At 37.8% G+C, this 13,459-nt stretch overlaps 4 protein-coding genes across 6 annotated transcripts; 3 read left to right on the forward strand and 1 right to left on the reverse strand.

Moving 5' to 3' along the window:
* The first annotated feature begins 36 nt into the window (after positions 1-36).
* Positions 37-3,985, forward strand: DRT101 (phosphoglucosamine mutase-like protein). 2 transcript variants are annotated; one of them, XM_016794017.2, is made up of 10 exons: positions 37-170; positions 519-610; positions 691-953; positions 1,057-1,176; positions 1,262-1,404; positions 1,512-1,760; positions 2,382-2,800; positions 2,890-3,065; positions 3,292-3,388; positions 3,664-3,985. In XM_016794017.2, exons 2-10 carry the CDS (start codon positions 550-552, stop codon positions 3,816-3,818), a joined length of 1,683 nt encoding a protein of 560 aa, XP_016649503.2. In that variant the 5' UTR covers positions 37-170; positions 519-549; the 3' UTR covers positions 3,819-3,985. The 2 variants fall into 2 exon arrangements, with proteins under 2 accessions (XP_016649503.2, XP_088911924.1); XM_089055798.1 differs by having other exon boundaries at positions 43-170; positions 548-610.
* Positions 3,986-4,519: 534 nt separating this feature from the next.
* On the reverse strand, positions 4,520-6,085 carry LOC103328903 (Ribosomal protein S21 family protein). The gene is made up of 2 exons (XM_008231315.2): positions 5,605-6,085; positions 4,520-4,730 (listed from the first exon to the last, which is right to left on the reverse strand). The coding sequence occupies exons 1-2, from the start codon at positions 5,925-5,927 to the stop codon at positions 4,721-4,723; spliced, it is 333 nt and encodes a 110-aa protein (XP_008229537.1). The 5' UTR covers positions 5,928-6,085; the 3' UTR covers positions 4,520-4,720.
* A 139-nt stretch (positions 6,086-6,224) lies between these two features.
* Positions 6,225-9,031, forward strand: LOC103328902 (Iron-sulfur cluster biosynthesis family protein). The gene is made up of 4 exons (XM_008231314.3): positions 6,225-6,502; positions 7,213-7,337; positions 7,442-7,550; positions 8,771-9,031. The coding sequence occupies exons 1-4, from the start codon at positions 6,320-6,322 to the stop codon at positions 8,831-8,833; spliced, it is 480 nt and encodes a 159-aa protein (XP_008229536.1). The 5' UTR covers positions 6,225-6,319; the 3' UTR covers positions 8,834-9,031.
* A 1,875-nt stretch (positions 9,032-10,906) lies between these two features.
* On the forward strand, positions 10,907-13,433 carry LOC103329040 (cytochrome P450 CYP749A22-like). 2 transcript variants are annotated; one of them, XM_089055800.1, is made up of 5 exons: positions 10,907-11,434; positions 11,606-11,832; positions 12,023-12,255; positions 12,329-12,704; positions 12,786-13,433. In XM_089055800.1, the coding sequence occupies exons 1-5, from the start codon at positions 11,149-11,151 to the stop codon at positions 13,215-13,217; spliced, it is 1,554 nt and encodes a 517-aa protein (XP_088911926.1). In that variant the 5' UTR covers positions 10,907-11,148; the 3' UTR covers positions 13,218-13,433. The 2 variants fall into 2 exon arrangements, with proteins under 2 accessions (XP_088911926.1, XP_088911925.1); XM_089055799.1 differs by having other exon boundaries at positions 10,909-11,434; positions 12,326-12,704.
* The last annotated feature ends 26 nt before the right edge of the window (positions 13,434-13,459 follow it).

Consider the following 13,459-nt stretch of genomic DNA (forward strand, 5'->3'; position numbering starts at 1 on the left):
TTAAGAAAAACACTACAGCAAAGATACATCCGTCAAGACCCTCCCAAAACTGCTCATGCCACTCCACTCCATAGCAATCTGAACAGAATAAAATAGTGGAATTTTCAATCTTTGATTTCGTAAAGTTTTTGGAGGTCTAGGTCTTCACACTTTCAGAGTTTATACTGCCGGTTAGTGTTTGATCATATTCTCATTTTGTATGCATTTTCTGTGGACTTTACTATTGTATGAAATCTGGGATTGTAAGTTGTGAGATTGAGTTTATAATCAATTGGGTTTGGTTGAATTTTTGTGTGTTTTTGAGATGTGGGTATGTTTCATAAACTTTGATTTGGTTAGCTTTGGTTTATAAGATTATGATTCACATTTTGAATAGCAGACATGTTGACCAGAAAGAATGTAGAATCCGATTCTGGAAAGAGAGAAAACAAGAATAGTGGCTGCTTTTATGAGTTCATAAATGCATTTAATACCATATGCCTGTATCTTTGTTAATGTAATTTTTTTTTTTCAATCAGGTTTCTTTGTTGAAATTTTTTATTGACAGCCATGAATGAAGACCAACGCTTACTCTTCCTCAGCTCCTCTTCTCACTTCCCACCTCCACAAGGTCCACATTTTCTATCTCACATTTTTCCTCTCAACAAAATTATGTTTTCTGTTGATTTAATTTTGAAATGCTGGCATCAGGAGTGAAGCTATCGTATGGAACGTCTGGGTTCAGAGCGGATGCATCCATCCTCCAATCGACGGTTTACAGGGTGGGAATTCTAGCGGCTCTAAGGGCCCTCAAGACCCAATCTGTGATCGGGCTGATGATCACAGCCTCTCACAACGAGGTCTCTGATAATGGAGTCAAAGTTGCTGACCCGAGTGGTGGAATGCTTTCTCAAGATTGGGAACCCTTCGCTGATACCCTCGCCAATGCTCGTGATCCCCAACATCTTGTTGAGGTCCTGTTTTCTTTCTCTATATAATCCTTGGATGTGTGTGTGTGTTTTTTTTCCCCTTTCTTTTCGTCAGTTTGTATTGAAGGTTGACTGAAATCTTCAACAGTTGATAGCTGAATTTGTTAAAAAAGAAAACATCACACTTGATGGCGCAAAACCAGTGGAGATTTTGCTGGCAAGAGATACAAGGCCCAGCGGAGAATTTTTGCTTGAAGCTGCTAAACAGGTATCTGCTCTTTTACCATTGTTTAGGATGAAGCTTTTATAATCTCTTTAGGTTCTTGATCTAGTTAGGATTTTCTCCATTGAAGGGAATCGGTTCGATTATTGGAGCAGTTGCCCTTGACATGGGAATTTTAACTACTCCACAGCTACATTGGATGGTTCGTGCTAGAAATGGGGGTGTTAAAGCATCGGAAACTGATTACTTCAAGCGGCTTTCAAGCTCGTTCAGGTAGTTGAAGATGGAGGTTGTGTCATGGCTTATGAGTTAGTTTGTTCTTTAAAAAATCATATCTTGATTGAATGACTTCACTTAAGGTCTTTTCTGTGGTTGGTTAGGTGCTTGGTAGATTTGAGTCCTAGTGGAACTCACGCCAACAATGTGGATGACAAGTTGGTTGTGGATGGGGCAAATGGTGTTGGTGGAGAAAAACTCGAAATATTGAAGACAATGTTGAATGGTTTGGCTATTGAGGTTCGGAACTCTGGAAAAGAAGGAGGTGTACTCAATGAAGGAGTTGGTGCTGATTATGTGCAGAAGGAAAAGGTTGTTCCCTTTAGTTTTGGTTCACAGGATGTTGGGATAAGGTCAGCCATCTTTTGATTACAATGAATTTTAATTATCATTTACTTATAGCTTGCTTGAAATGCCTGTATCAATAGATACTGCTGGCAAATGCTTTAGAAACACATTATCTTGAAAATTTCTTTTGATATCAATATATGGATGCAAAATACATGTACTAAATCAATGAGATAGATGGGAGAAACTTTGTGAAATTTGGTGGCTTATTTGACTTGTTCTTATTCCTTCGTGGTCTATATTACGTTTCATTGGGCAACACTTATGATGTTTTTCATAATAGCATAACTAGTGGCAAGTTTACTGCTTCTAAAAAACTTGAATTTTGATCTTATTTAACAACTAGTTGGAGTGCTTACAAGGGATATATACACCTATTATTGATATAAATGATCATGGTCTCAGAAACAATCTTGACTTTTATTTCTCATGATGTTTTCCCTAAAACTAGTTTGGTTTGTTTACAAAGGATGCCAGTGTACAATAATCCAAGCATTGTTTTGAGGTTTCAAACTGGTCAATTTTTTATGTTGTCAATTTATTAATGTTGTATTGTTGATGCAAAGTGTTACATTCAATGATAAGTAGGGCGAGGACTAACTGCTTGCATGGTTCTAGCTTTTCAGGTGTGCTAGTTTGGATGGTGATGCTGATCGGCTTGTATATTTTGTTGTGCCATCTACAAGTAGTAACAAGATTGAACTTGTTGATGGGGACAAGATTTTGTCTTTGTTTGCCATATTCATCAAGGAGCAACTAAGCATTTTGAATAAGGAAATAGATGTTAAGGCAGAAAATGGTTATCAATGTCGCCTTGGTATTGTGCAAACAGCTTATGCAAATGGAGCATCCACCGATTATCTCAAACAGTTAGGGTTAGAAGTCACATTTACTCCTACAGGGGTAAAATACCTGCACGAGAAAGCTGCGGAGTATGATATCGGGATTTACTTTGAGGCAAATGGCCATGGCACCATCTTGTTCTCAGAACAGTTTTTATGCTGGTTAAAGGCCAGAACCACTGAGCTTTCTGATGTAGCTAAAGGTTAAACCAGACAGACTTTATGTGTTTTATAAGTGCTGACACGATTGTCCATTACCTATTTTAATGAAGTATATGGTTGTTTCTTTCAGGTTCAGAACAGCATAAGGCTGCCTTGAGACTATTGGCGGTTAGTGAATTGATTAACCAGGCTATTGGGGATGCATTGAGTGGGGTGCTCTTGGTGGAGGCAATTCTGAAATATATGGGATGGTCAATACAGAGATGGAATGAGCTTTATCAGGATCTACCCAGTAGGCAGCTCAAGGCAAGTGTCATTGATCATCTTTCTATGTTCCATGCTGTTTCTTCTCTTTATAGTTGTTTCTTTTTGGGCTTGCATATGTCATTCGTTTTACAAAATAATTGATTTTCTGTCATTTTTGTTGTTGGAGGCAACTTGCCCGGAAGAATAGTTGTGTAAATGCTTATGCTTCAGCTTTGTTAAGTATAATATTATTCAGAAACTAATTCTTTTACTTTTTAATTATCAGGTCAAAGTTGTGGACCGAAGTGCTGTTGTTACAGCAAATGCAGAAACCGTGGCTGTGACACCCCCTGGCATTCAAGAAGCCATCAACGCTGAAGCTGGTAAGCAGCAAATGAAATCTTATCCTTTTATCTTACATGCTGTTCAATATTTTCTCTGCATGATATCTGTATTGATTATTGGTCTGGCCATTAAATTGCTTGGCCAGCTTTTAAAAACAAACTTATGCATTGGCATCCTGTATTCATCATTATGCAGAAACTTTTCAAAGTGATGACCGCTATGTTTCACATTGTAGAACTAGATTTCTACCTGTATATTCAATTTATAAACAAATTTTTGAAGATGATTTCTTTTGTTCCTATTTATATTGCAGCTAAACACCCTAGAGGCCGATGTTTTATACGACCATCGGGAACAGAAGATGTTATACGTGTATATGCGGAGGCATCCTCACAGGATGCAGCAGATAACCTAGCCCAGTCTGTGGCAAAACTAGTAGACCAGTTCCTTGGGTTTGGCAGCTCCTAATGATATCTCCAACTTTCACGGAGCGCTTCTTAGACATCAGATTAGGCTTAATGCCGAATGAATATTATTGGGGGGAGGGAAAACATTGAATTTGTCTTGTAACCTTACATTCTATTATACATTGGTTTTGATAATGGATTATCAAAATAGACACTAGTTTTTGGTCACCATCTTGTACTGTGGTGTGGCATCATCACATTCTAAGCATCGTCAAGTATGCCATCCAAAACGTTTTGAATTGTGATTCAGCTTTACATGCCGTTCAGTTTTTGTGAACCAGATAGAATAGGTGCAAATTAAAACGTTTTTGAGAACCAGATAAAATAGGTGCAAATTAAAACGCTCCAACACACAAGCATATGACAAAAACCAGATTAACCAGACCAAAAAAACAAATTGAGCATCAAGTAAACTTGCACTAATGTGCTTCAGCAACTTCAAGAACCTTTGTTGAGTATTTTTTGGTTTGAGACCTCCGTTGATTAATGCTAAACATATTCAACAAAACAACAGAGAGAGAATTGAGCTTGCTCTTAAATTTTCAATTTACTGAAGTTGTTGAATTCCTCATAGAGTAAAGGCTTCTTGCAGAACCATATGGATCGATTCCAATATACTGAGTAACTCTAAATCATTTTAAGTGGCATGATATGGATAATTTAGACTTGAGCTTGCTAAGAGCCACTCATACACCACCTTAATGACAAAATGGAAGCTTTTGAAGTAACATTCTTCAAATGAAACATGAGTTTTTTTCCTTGAGAAAAAGCTGAGTCAATAAACTTGTCTACAAAAACTACAATGGCAGTGCAAAAAGAGAGTGCTGTATTGGCCATGATACTCCAGAGGGAAAGAAGGCATGGTTTATATGTCCGTCAAGCATCTGCTTGAGCCATGTATTCTCACAGGCCTCTGCAAAATATGAATTCAGCACATCAGTATACGCATAAGAAGGTAAATAACGAAAATATTTTATAAGCAAAAACAAGAAAGGCATCCATAAAGATATTCACATTGAAACCAAAAAAAAGGGAAAAAAGAAGTGTGGAAATTAAAACAACAATAAGTAAAGTCCATTGACAATGAAATATGAATAGTTCCAACTCCCAATATAACCTTGGGAAGAAACGGCACTTGTTTGGTTTGGGCTTTGCATCTTTGTCAACACTCCAAAATCTAGAATTCTAGTGGAAAACTATAACTTGCTCTCCAAGTATATATAAACTTCATAACTCAACAGAAAGGGGTTTGTGCTTGACGTTCACATTGAAACTTAGTGAAAAGCAACGACTAGAAACCTTAAATATTTTCTTATGCTTGGTTACATGAAGAATAGAAAGGGAAAATAAAGCAAAATAAACACAGTTTGCCTAAGTTTTGTTCTATAAGTTGAAGAATCTTTATCCCTTTCTCAAACAAGGGTTTACCAAACAAATGGTTGAGCAACATTTCCAAGTCACTTCTATGGGTAGTTTACAATAGGACAACTACAAAAACAACTAAGCACTCGAGCAAACACTGGTTTTCACAGGCATAACCTCAAACACTTTAGCTACAAACAAGCTACAAGCTACAAGCTAGGGAGGCCCTCAATTCAATAAAACATTCCGGGATCTATCAATTGGCACAAAACCCAATTTCAACATACACATTCTTAATCATGTAATGTAAACATTATGCATAATCTACAATCCAGCTATTGCAATTCACTGAACCCGTATGAACAAAAAAAAAAACCCAAAAATAAGATATGGGTTTTGTGAAATGGGTATGTATGTATGTATACCTGACTTTCTTGGAGAGGATGGCCTTGAGCTTGCGAGCGAGGTCCTGAGATTTGATTCTACGCTCGAGGTTCTTGCGAGCCAAGACGCGTTTCTCAGAGTTCTTGATGTGGTGGGTTTGCTCGCGCTTTATCATCCGTTCGATCCCACTGGACTGCATCTTCCTCTGCATAAACGTCAGCGCCGACTCCAGGTTCCCGTTGAAGACCTTCACCCGAATCCCTCTCCATTGTTCTTGACGATGATGGTGCCCGTGGCTCACTGAGTCGACGCCCTGACTCGACCGTTTGAAAACGTTCCACACACTCCGAGTCGCCGAGTTCATTGCTTGGGTTTGTCTGTTTTTCTACGGATATGGATGGATGGCAGCGATGGCTGTTCAAGTGAGTCGGCGGGCCGCCGGAGGCAGCAACACAAATGCGGCAGGTACAAAAGGTGGGAGTAGAATGAGAAGATGAGAGAAAAGAACTGAGAATTGGGAGTTTTGGGGCCTGGGGAGTCGAAAATGAGTTTTGGGAGTTTTTTTTTTAATTTTTTTAATTTTAAGGTCTGGCTCAAAACGGCGTCGTTTTACTAACAACCCATTTTCAAGAAGCGAAACTTGATGTTTCAAAAGCAGCCAAGCGTCCCAGAAGGAGAGAAGCGCGAGTTTTGCTTAAGATGGCGTGCTGAGAGAGAAGAGAGAGAATAATAGGCATAATAATAATAACAACAACAATGGCTCCAAGATCTCTGATTCTTCACCGACTCACGCCCTTCTTTGCAGCTCGAATCAGGCAGAACCAGAGGCTTCTCAGCTCTTCTTTCTATTCGTCTTCTGCTGTAGAAGAAGCCTCTTCTTCATCCTCATCTTCATCTCCGTCCCTCGATGCTGTTGTGATGACTGATACATGTGTTCAAGTACCCTCTCTCCCTCCCTTCTCTGTTTGTGCTTGAAGATTTTTGTTTTTGATGGCTTGCCTGGATTTTCCATTTCTGTTTATGGGTTCTTTTTCCTTGTTCTCAATTTGGGATGTTTATGAAGTTTTTCTAATTCATTGGGATGCAAAAATTTTGTAGTTTGCTTTATTTGTATGCAAAGAAAATGAAGATAGAATTTATTTATTTATTGAAGTTGAATGAATATTTTATTTGCATATTGTATTTCAGAAACAATAAGCATAAGCCTCAACACAACGTCACAAACTGGTTTTGATTCAGTTGTTTAGCTAACTTGTGATGAACCATTTTCTTTTTATTAGAGACTCTAAAGATGATAAGTTTTGTCTTGATATAATCAGTTATCCTAGATTCTGTATATAGCTATAGAGACACAGAAAAAAATGAAGTGGGTTATGCTAATTGTTACAGAACTGTGTAGTGGATGGACGAAGACAAGTTCTGTTTTTTTCTTTCAGACAAATGAGCCAAGCAGCTTTGTTTTAGAAGATTTTTGCAGTAGCATTTCTATTTTTTGTTTTGATAATGTTGGTTATCATGCTCATGAAAGGCAGTTTTTAAATGAAGAGAGTGCCATGTAATTTATGACCTTTGGGTTTGTAATCCTTATTTATATCGTGAGTCAGTGACATGGGTGTGCTGACTTTGGCTTCTCAATGACTGTCTCACAGAGAATGAAGCAGCTGCAAGCCAGTGAAGCAGAGGGAAAGATGCTTCGCTTGAGTGTAGAAACTGGTGGATGTTCTGGGTTCCAATATGTTTTTGATCTGGATGACAAAACCCACCCAGATGACAGGTTTTTGTCCCCTCTTCATTCTCTATATTTCAAATTCTTGACTAAATGCACTTTTGCTTATCTGGGTTGCTTGTTTAATTGGAGATCCATACATTCAATAATAGAGTATTTGAGAAAGAAGGAGTAAAGTTGGTGGTCGACAATGTTTCATATGATTTTGTGAAAGGAGCAACTGTTGATTATGTTGAGGAGCTGATCCGTTCTGCTTTCCAAGTAAGTCAATTTGTTATGTTGCCTTTGCATGCTTTATTCTTGTATTATGCTTCGCGGAACTGTGTGTGCACATTGAATCTTATACCTGTGAACCCTACATGGAAATTCATTGTATGAGATATGCGAACTAGGATAATGAGCAAGAAGGATATTCTTCATAATGAAAGATCTATTTTTAAAGTTTTTCTTTAAAATTTGTGAGTATTGGAGCTTAAGAAAAGTAAGAACCATCTGCTAGACAGAAAAGCCATCATAATGGTGTCCTATATATCAAATATATTAAAGATTTTGTGTAGGTCTTGGCTCACCTTTGCACAGTGGTTCACATGTAAGAAGCATATGATAATGGTACCTTTGATGGGCTATCAAACAATTTAGTGGGCATGAAACATATCATTATGGTGTCATATGTCATATAGTTGGCATAGAAATTGTCTGAATGTTGCCTTTATTTGGCATCACTGTCTATATTATATCCTAAATAGGTTGCAGTAATTGAAAGATAACAGGCAATGCAATGCAATATGGTGCTCAACTGCCAGTGCAACAAATAGGTTAATGCTGGTGTCCTGTGGTTGTTTAGATTTGTTGGTTGTGCCTGTCTTTTGGTAAACAAAATGGGGATGTAAATTAAGATCTCGAATCTGCTGAGTTCCATCTAAATTTGGTAGGACAAAACTCTTTTAGTAGTCTAAGTAGACCTGTTGCTTATTTTAGATGTTCATGTCTCAATGGGATGTGCTCTTCAGGAACGTTCTATGGTACTAAGAAGTGTGTGTCATGAAGTTCAATTATTATTTTTTAAATATTAGTTTTCTCTAGGCTTTACCGAGTGGGAGAAATACCGGTCCCACTCTAGTAGTCTACTTTCTGCAGAACTTGAGGCACAAATCAATCGGATACATTAGAATACTGCAGTCTTTTGCAGCCTGGAGAAAATTAATAGAACTAGAGCTTATAATTTGGTTTGAAGCTATTTGGAATTCGTCATTTGCATTTCTTTTCAGTTATCGGTTACAGTGTGTCAGATGCCTCAACGTAGCATGTTGTACGATTTCCTGATTGATTACTTGTTTGTCGTTGGGTAGTTATCTTATGATGCTATAAATAGTGTTATCAAAGCCAATGGCCTCTAGGCCACAAGAGAAGTGTCATTTAAATACCACATCTTTTATACAAGGATTTATGTACAAGTAACCCAATCCTGGTTTTTCATTCAGGTGACTACAAATCCAAGTGCAGTAGGTGGGTGCAGTTGTAAAAGTTCCTTCATGGTCAAATAATAGATTTGCAAGTACTTTTGTGCACTCCCTTCCAAGATGGCTAAAACTAAGAGGTGAATTAGGTTCAATCTAAACAGGTGCTTACATATAAATTTTTACTTGATTTAAAAAAAAAAAATTATGTAAGTACATTGTATACTTTTTTTGATGTACCAAACGCTTGTACCACATATATTTCATTGAGATATTTTTCTTATACTTTGTCAGCCTTCTGGCTTGGTGGTTTTAGTATCATAGACTGAAAGGAGATATTTTTAGTACCAAAGAGTAGGAAAAGGAGTAGGCAGGAGTAAATGGGTAGTATGAAATGTCTCATGCTTATTAACTAAAGGAAAATGCAGATTGTGTGACAAACAGATTCAAATTAACAGATGAAAATGCAGATTCAAACAGTTATGCAACACTTTATGCATACCTGCGGGTGTAGCCTTGCGGGCATACCGTACCCACTACATCACATGCTTTCTTTTTCTTTTCTGACACAAGATATTGGGGAGGGACAAATAATACACAAGACATCGGATGTAAGGTAAATACTCTTAGTAGCTTCCAACAATGTACTCACGATCTGATTGCCATTAGTAACAGTATAATGAACATTGCTTACTTAAGAGGTATGTGGAAGGTGGTATCCAGGCTCCCTTCTTCACGAGCCAAGAAGTTTTGGTGCACCTTAATACATGTTCCTTATATTACCATCAACCCCAACCTACCCGCGGATCAAGGGATAGATTCAAATATGTTGAGGCTTTAGGAATCGAAGGGAACTCTCTTTTTGATTGATTTCTGCTTATGTTCTCTCTAGTTTGCTTTGCTTTCATATTGAAGGACGTCCTAATTTAATGGTAAGGAAAATATCAGACATCGTCCTTGAATAACAAAAGCATGTGGGGATCTCATCCCTTGTTCCCAACACTCATGTTTTATGGCTTTCCACCTTGAGCAACACACCCATGTTTTAGGGCTTTACACCTCGACTCGCTTAATTATAAAAAAGAAAGAAAAGAGAAAGAAAGAAAATAAAGAAAAACAAAAAATATAACAATATCAATGCAAAAAATTGGGGAATAATTAAGGGTTTTGGATGGGGTTTGGCTGCTAAGTCGGGTAGGAGAAGGGGAGAAGGGTATTGGGTTTAATTTTTTGTAGATCAAATATGAACAAAATCCATGTCAATTACATAATTAATCTAACTAAAATTAATACCAATTAATCTAACCAAAAGTACATGTGATTTGGAGGTCACGAGATAAAAGTATACATGATTACAAGTTTGGGGTAATTTTTGATGAATTTTTCAGAGCACATATGACTTTTTAATGAATTTATGAAGTTAGTCTAATTAAAAATTGACATGTGGCGCCTTGCTAATGGATCATTTCAAAAAGGCATAAAAATGAGAAGCGCTGGATTACAACCTCAAACACGCTGAGTCTTTCTTCTTCGTCGAAGCTCTGCAACTTCAATTCTAAAAGTTCTTAAAAACTTCTAAAATTCATAACTTTGGTTGTGGGGCTCCGATTGACGAACTGTTTTTTCCTACCATTAGGGGTCGTCGAGCAATCTCTTGGAGTCGTCGTTCTGCTCGCCATGGGGTCTGCTCAGACCTCCACAGGCTGTCCATAGACTTTTTTCCGACCAGTTCGTGGGTCAAGTGATCCCTCTTGTCCCTTAGTCCGTCCTCCCCCGTACCTAAGGAAGAGAAGCCATGGTTTTTGGTGTGGGTTTTTGGGACTGAGTTTGCAATATCCCGCATTCATCTTTTCCAATCTCTGTAGATTTGCCATCTCCAGGTTGAAGAGGAAAGCTCATCTCTGTATGCAAGCTTTCACGTGTGGGAGGCAAGACGGACCCGGATTTTAAAATAGGGTGGGCTAAATTTAGCTACTAAGTAGATAGAAAACTCAACAATACCATGTGATTTCATTGATAACCAAAAAAAAAAAACAATATACAGCAAGAACAATAAAATCAATTACAAAAAGGAGAACTAAATGAGGTTAGGTTATTTAAATTGAATGAGCTAGGATTTTAAAGGTCCGTCTACAGCAGGTTATACAGTTTTTTGTAGGTTTGCCAAACTAAAGTTATGTCTACAGCAGGTTAGCCAGTTTTTTAAGGTGATTTTTCTTCACAAATTATTTTGAGTTTTGAGCCATTAGATCAAAACTTTTAAATCCAACAGTTGAAAGCTTTGATGTATTGATACTCTAGAGCACACTAGAATTTTCGATAATTTATCAACTAAGAGCAAATCAGAATCAGAATTCAGAACTCAGAGATAGAGCCAAATTAAGAGAAAAGCAACAAGAAGCATGAGTTGGTTTGGAGACCAAGTAGCCACAGTTACAACCTTTGTGTGTCTTTTCATCGTCTTAGCAGCTTTCTTCAAGACAGTTCACAAACTATGGTGGACGCCAACTCAAATACAGAAGCTGATGGCTTTGCAAGGGATCAAAGGCCCTTCTTACAGACTTATCCATGGAAACAACAAAGAAATCTCCAACATGCAAAAAGAAGCCATGGCAAGGCCTAGAAATTTGTCACATGACGTGTTTGCTCTAGTTCAACCTCATTTGCACTCATGGACAAAGATATATGGTAATGAAATCTTTAGCTTTTAACCTATGATTTTCAAATCTAAAGTCAATCTCTTTGTCAAACTGTGAACATGAACTACATTCTCCTAAAACCTGACTTGATCAATGGTCTGGATTCATAGTCTGACAAGTTTACACTTCTCTAACCCTGGATAAATTTTTGTAATATTAGGGAAGACTTTTCTTCAATGGGATGGTCCTCAACCTGTTTTGGTCATTACGGATCCTGAGTTATGCAAGGAGATACTGAATAACAAACATAGAGCTTATCCAAAATCCAACCCGGTAGCCTTTGTGATGAAGCTATCACGAAATGGTCTTGTAACTCGAAAGGAAGGTGAAAAATGGGCGAAATTGCGAAAGCTGGCCAACCATGCTTTCCATGGAGAGAGCTTAAAAGTAAGTTCATAGTAATTACTCGTTATTCTTATAGAGCTAAAGTAATAAAAATTATTCATCAAATGATGTGTCAGCATGTGAGTCAATATTTATCTATGAATCAATAACACGGTCATTTAGTGAAGATTAGGAACTAATTGAACATAAATCTGCTAATTGCATGATAGTGGTGTTGGTGTTGGTTTACTAGAGTCAGATTCATGCAATGATAGCTAGTGTTGAGACGATGCTAGAAAGGTGGGAAAATCATGAAGGCAAGGAGATTGAGGTGTTTGGAGAATTTAGGTTGGTGACTTCAGAAGTAATTTCCAGGACAGCATTTGGAAGCAGCTACTTAGAAGGGAAAAACATTTTTGAGATGCTATTGAAGATATCCTCCTTAACGTTTAAAACTGCTTTGAAACCCAAGTTTCCTGGCCTCAGGTAACTTCCTCTTAACAAAATCGCAAATTTCTGATCTCGTGTTTATTTTTTCGCTCAATTTATATTTCAGTAGGTTTGTTAAAACCAACGATGAGATTGAAATGGAGAAGCTTGAGAAAAGAATACGCGAAACCATTATAGAGATTGTTAAGAAAAGAGAAAGGAAGGTAATGCCTGGAGAAGAAGAGAGCTTAGGGAGTGATTTTCTTGGATTACTTTTAAAGGCTTATCATGACACCAATGACAACCAGAGGATTTCATTGGACGATTTGGTCGACGAATGCAAGACATTTTACTTGGCCGGACATGAAACCACTGCTACTTTTCTTGCCTGGACTGTCTTTCTTCTGGCATTACATACAGATTGGCAAGAGGAAGCAAGAAAAGAGGTCCTACAAGTATTTGGCAAGCAAACTCCAAACCCGAAAGGCATTGCGAAACTAAAAACTGTATGGAAGTCAAGAACTGAATTAAAGTATGAACTCCTGATTTGTTTGCTCTCTCTAACTTTGATTTCCACGCATATGCAGATGAGTATGATCATGTACGAGTCCCTGAGGTTATATCCACCTGTTGTTTCGGTCATTAGAAGAAGAGTTGAAAGGGAAGTTAAACTGGGAAGGCTCATTCTTCCGGCTAACCTTGAATTGGCCATCCCAATTGTAGCATTTCATTATGATTCTGAACTCTGGGGACAAGATGTGCAGCTCTTCAAACCAGAGCGGTTTGCTGAAGGGGTTGTTAAAGCTACAGACGAGAATATAGCAGCATTCTTACCCTTTGGAATGGGACCTCGGATTTGTGTGGGCTTAAACTTTGCAATTACAGAAGCAAAGATTGCTCTGTCAATGATTTTGCAACGCCATGCCTTCACTCTTTCCCCAGCTTATACTCACTCACCATCTCAATTTTTTACAGTTCGTCCACAACATGGAGTTCAAGTAATCCTACACTCACTCTGAACTGCCCACAAATGTTGCACTTGCTTATGAAGATGGAACCTCAGCTTTCTGTTGTGTTAGGAGTTGCTTCTTGTTCTTGCTTCCTTGAAGACATGAAGACTATAATGAACTGCAGTCAATAAACTTGTCATTTCACTTCATGGTTGTTTTATCTGTAGAATAAGAACTGGATGCTGTAACATTGAAAAAATGCAAATAAAGGGTTCTATTTAAATCTATCATTTCTGCCTGCCAGATGGGCG

Source organism: Prunus mume, linkage group LG7 (assembly GCF_029339155.1).
Source record: "Prunus mume cultivar Tortuosa linkage group LG7, ASM2933915v1, whole genome shotgun sequence".
NCBI classification, from domain to species: Eukaryota; Viridiplantae; Streptophyta; class Magnoliopsida; order Rosales; family Rosaceae; genus Prunus; species Prunus mume.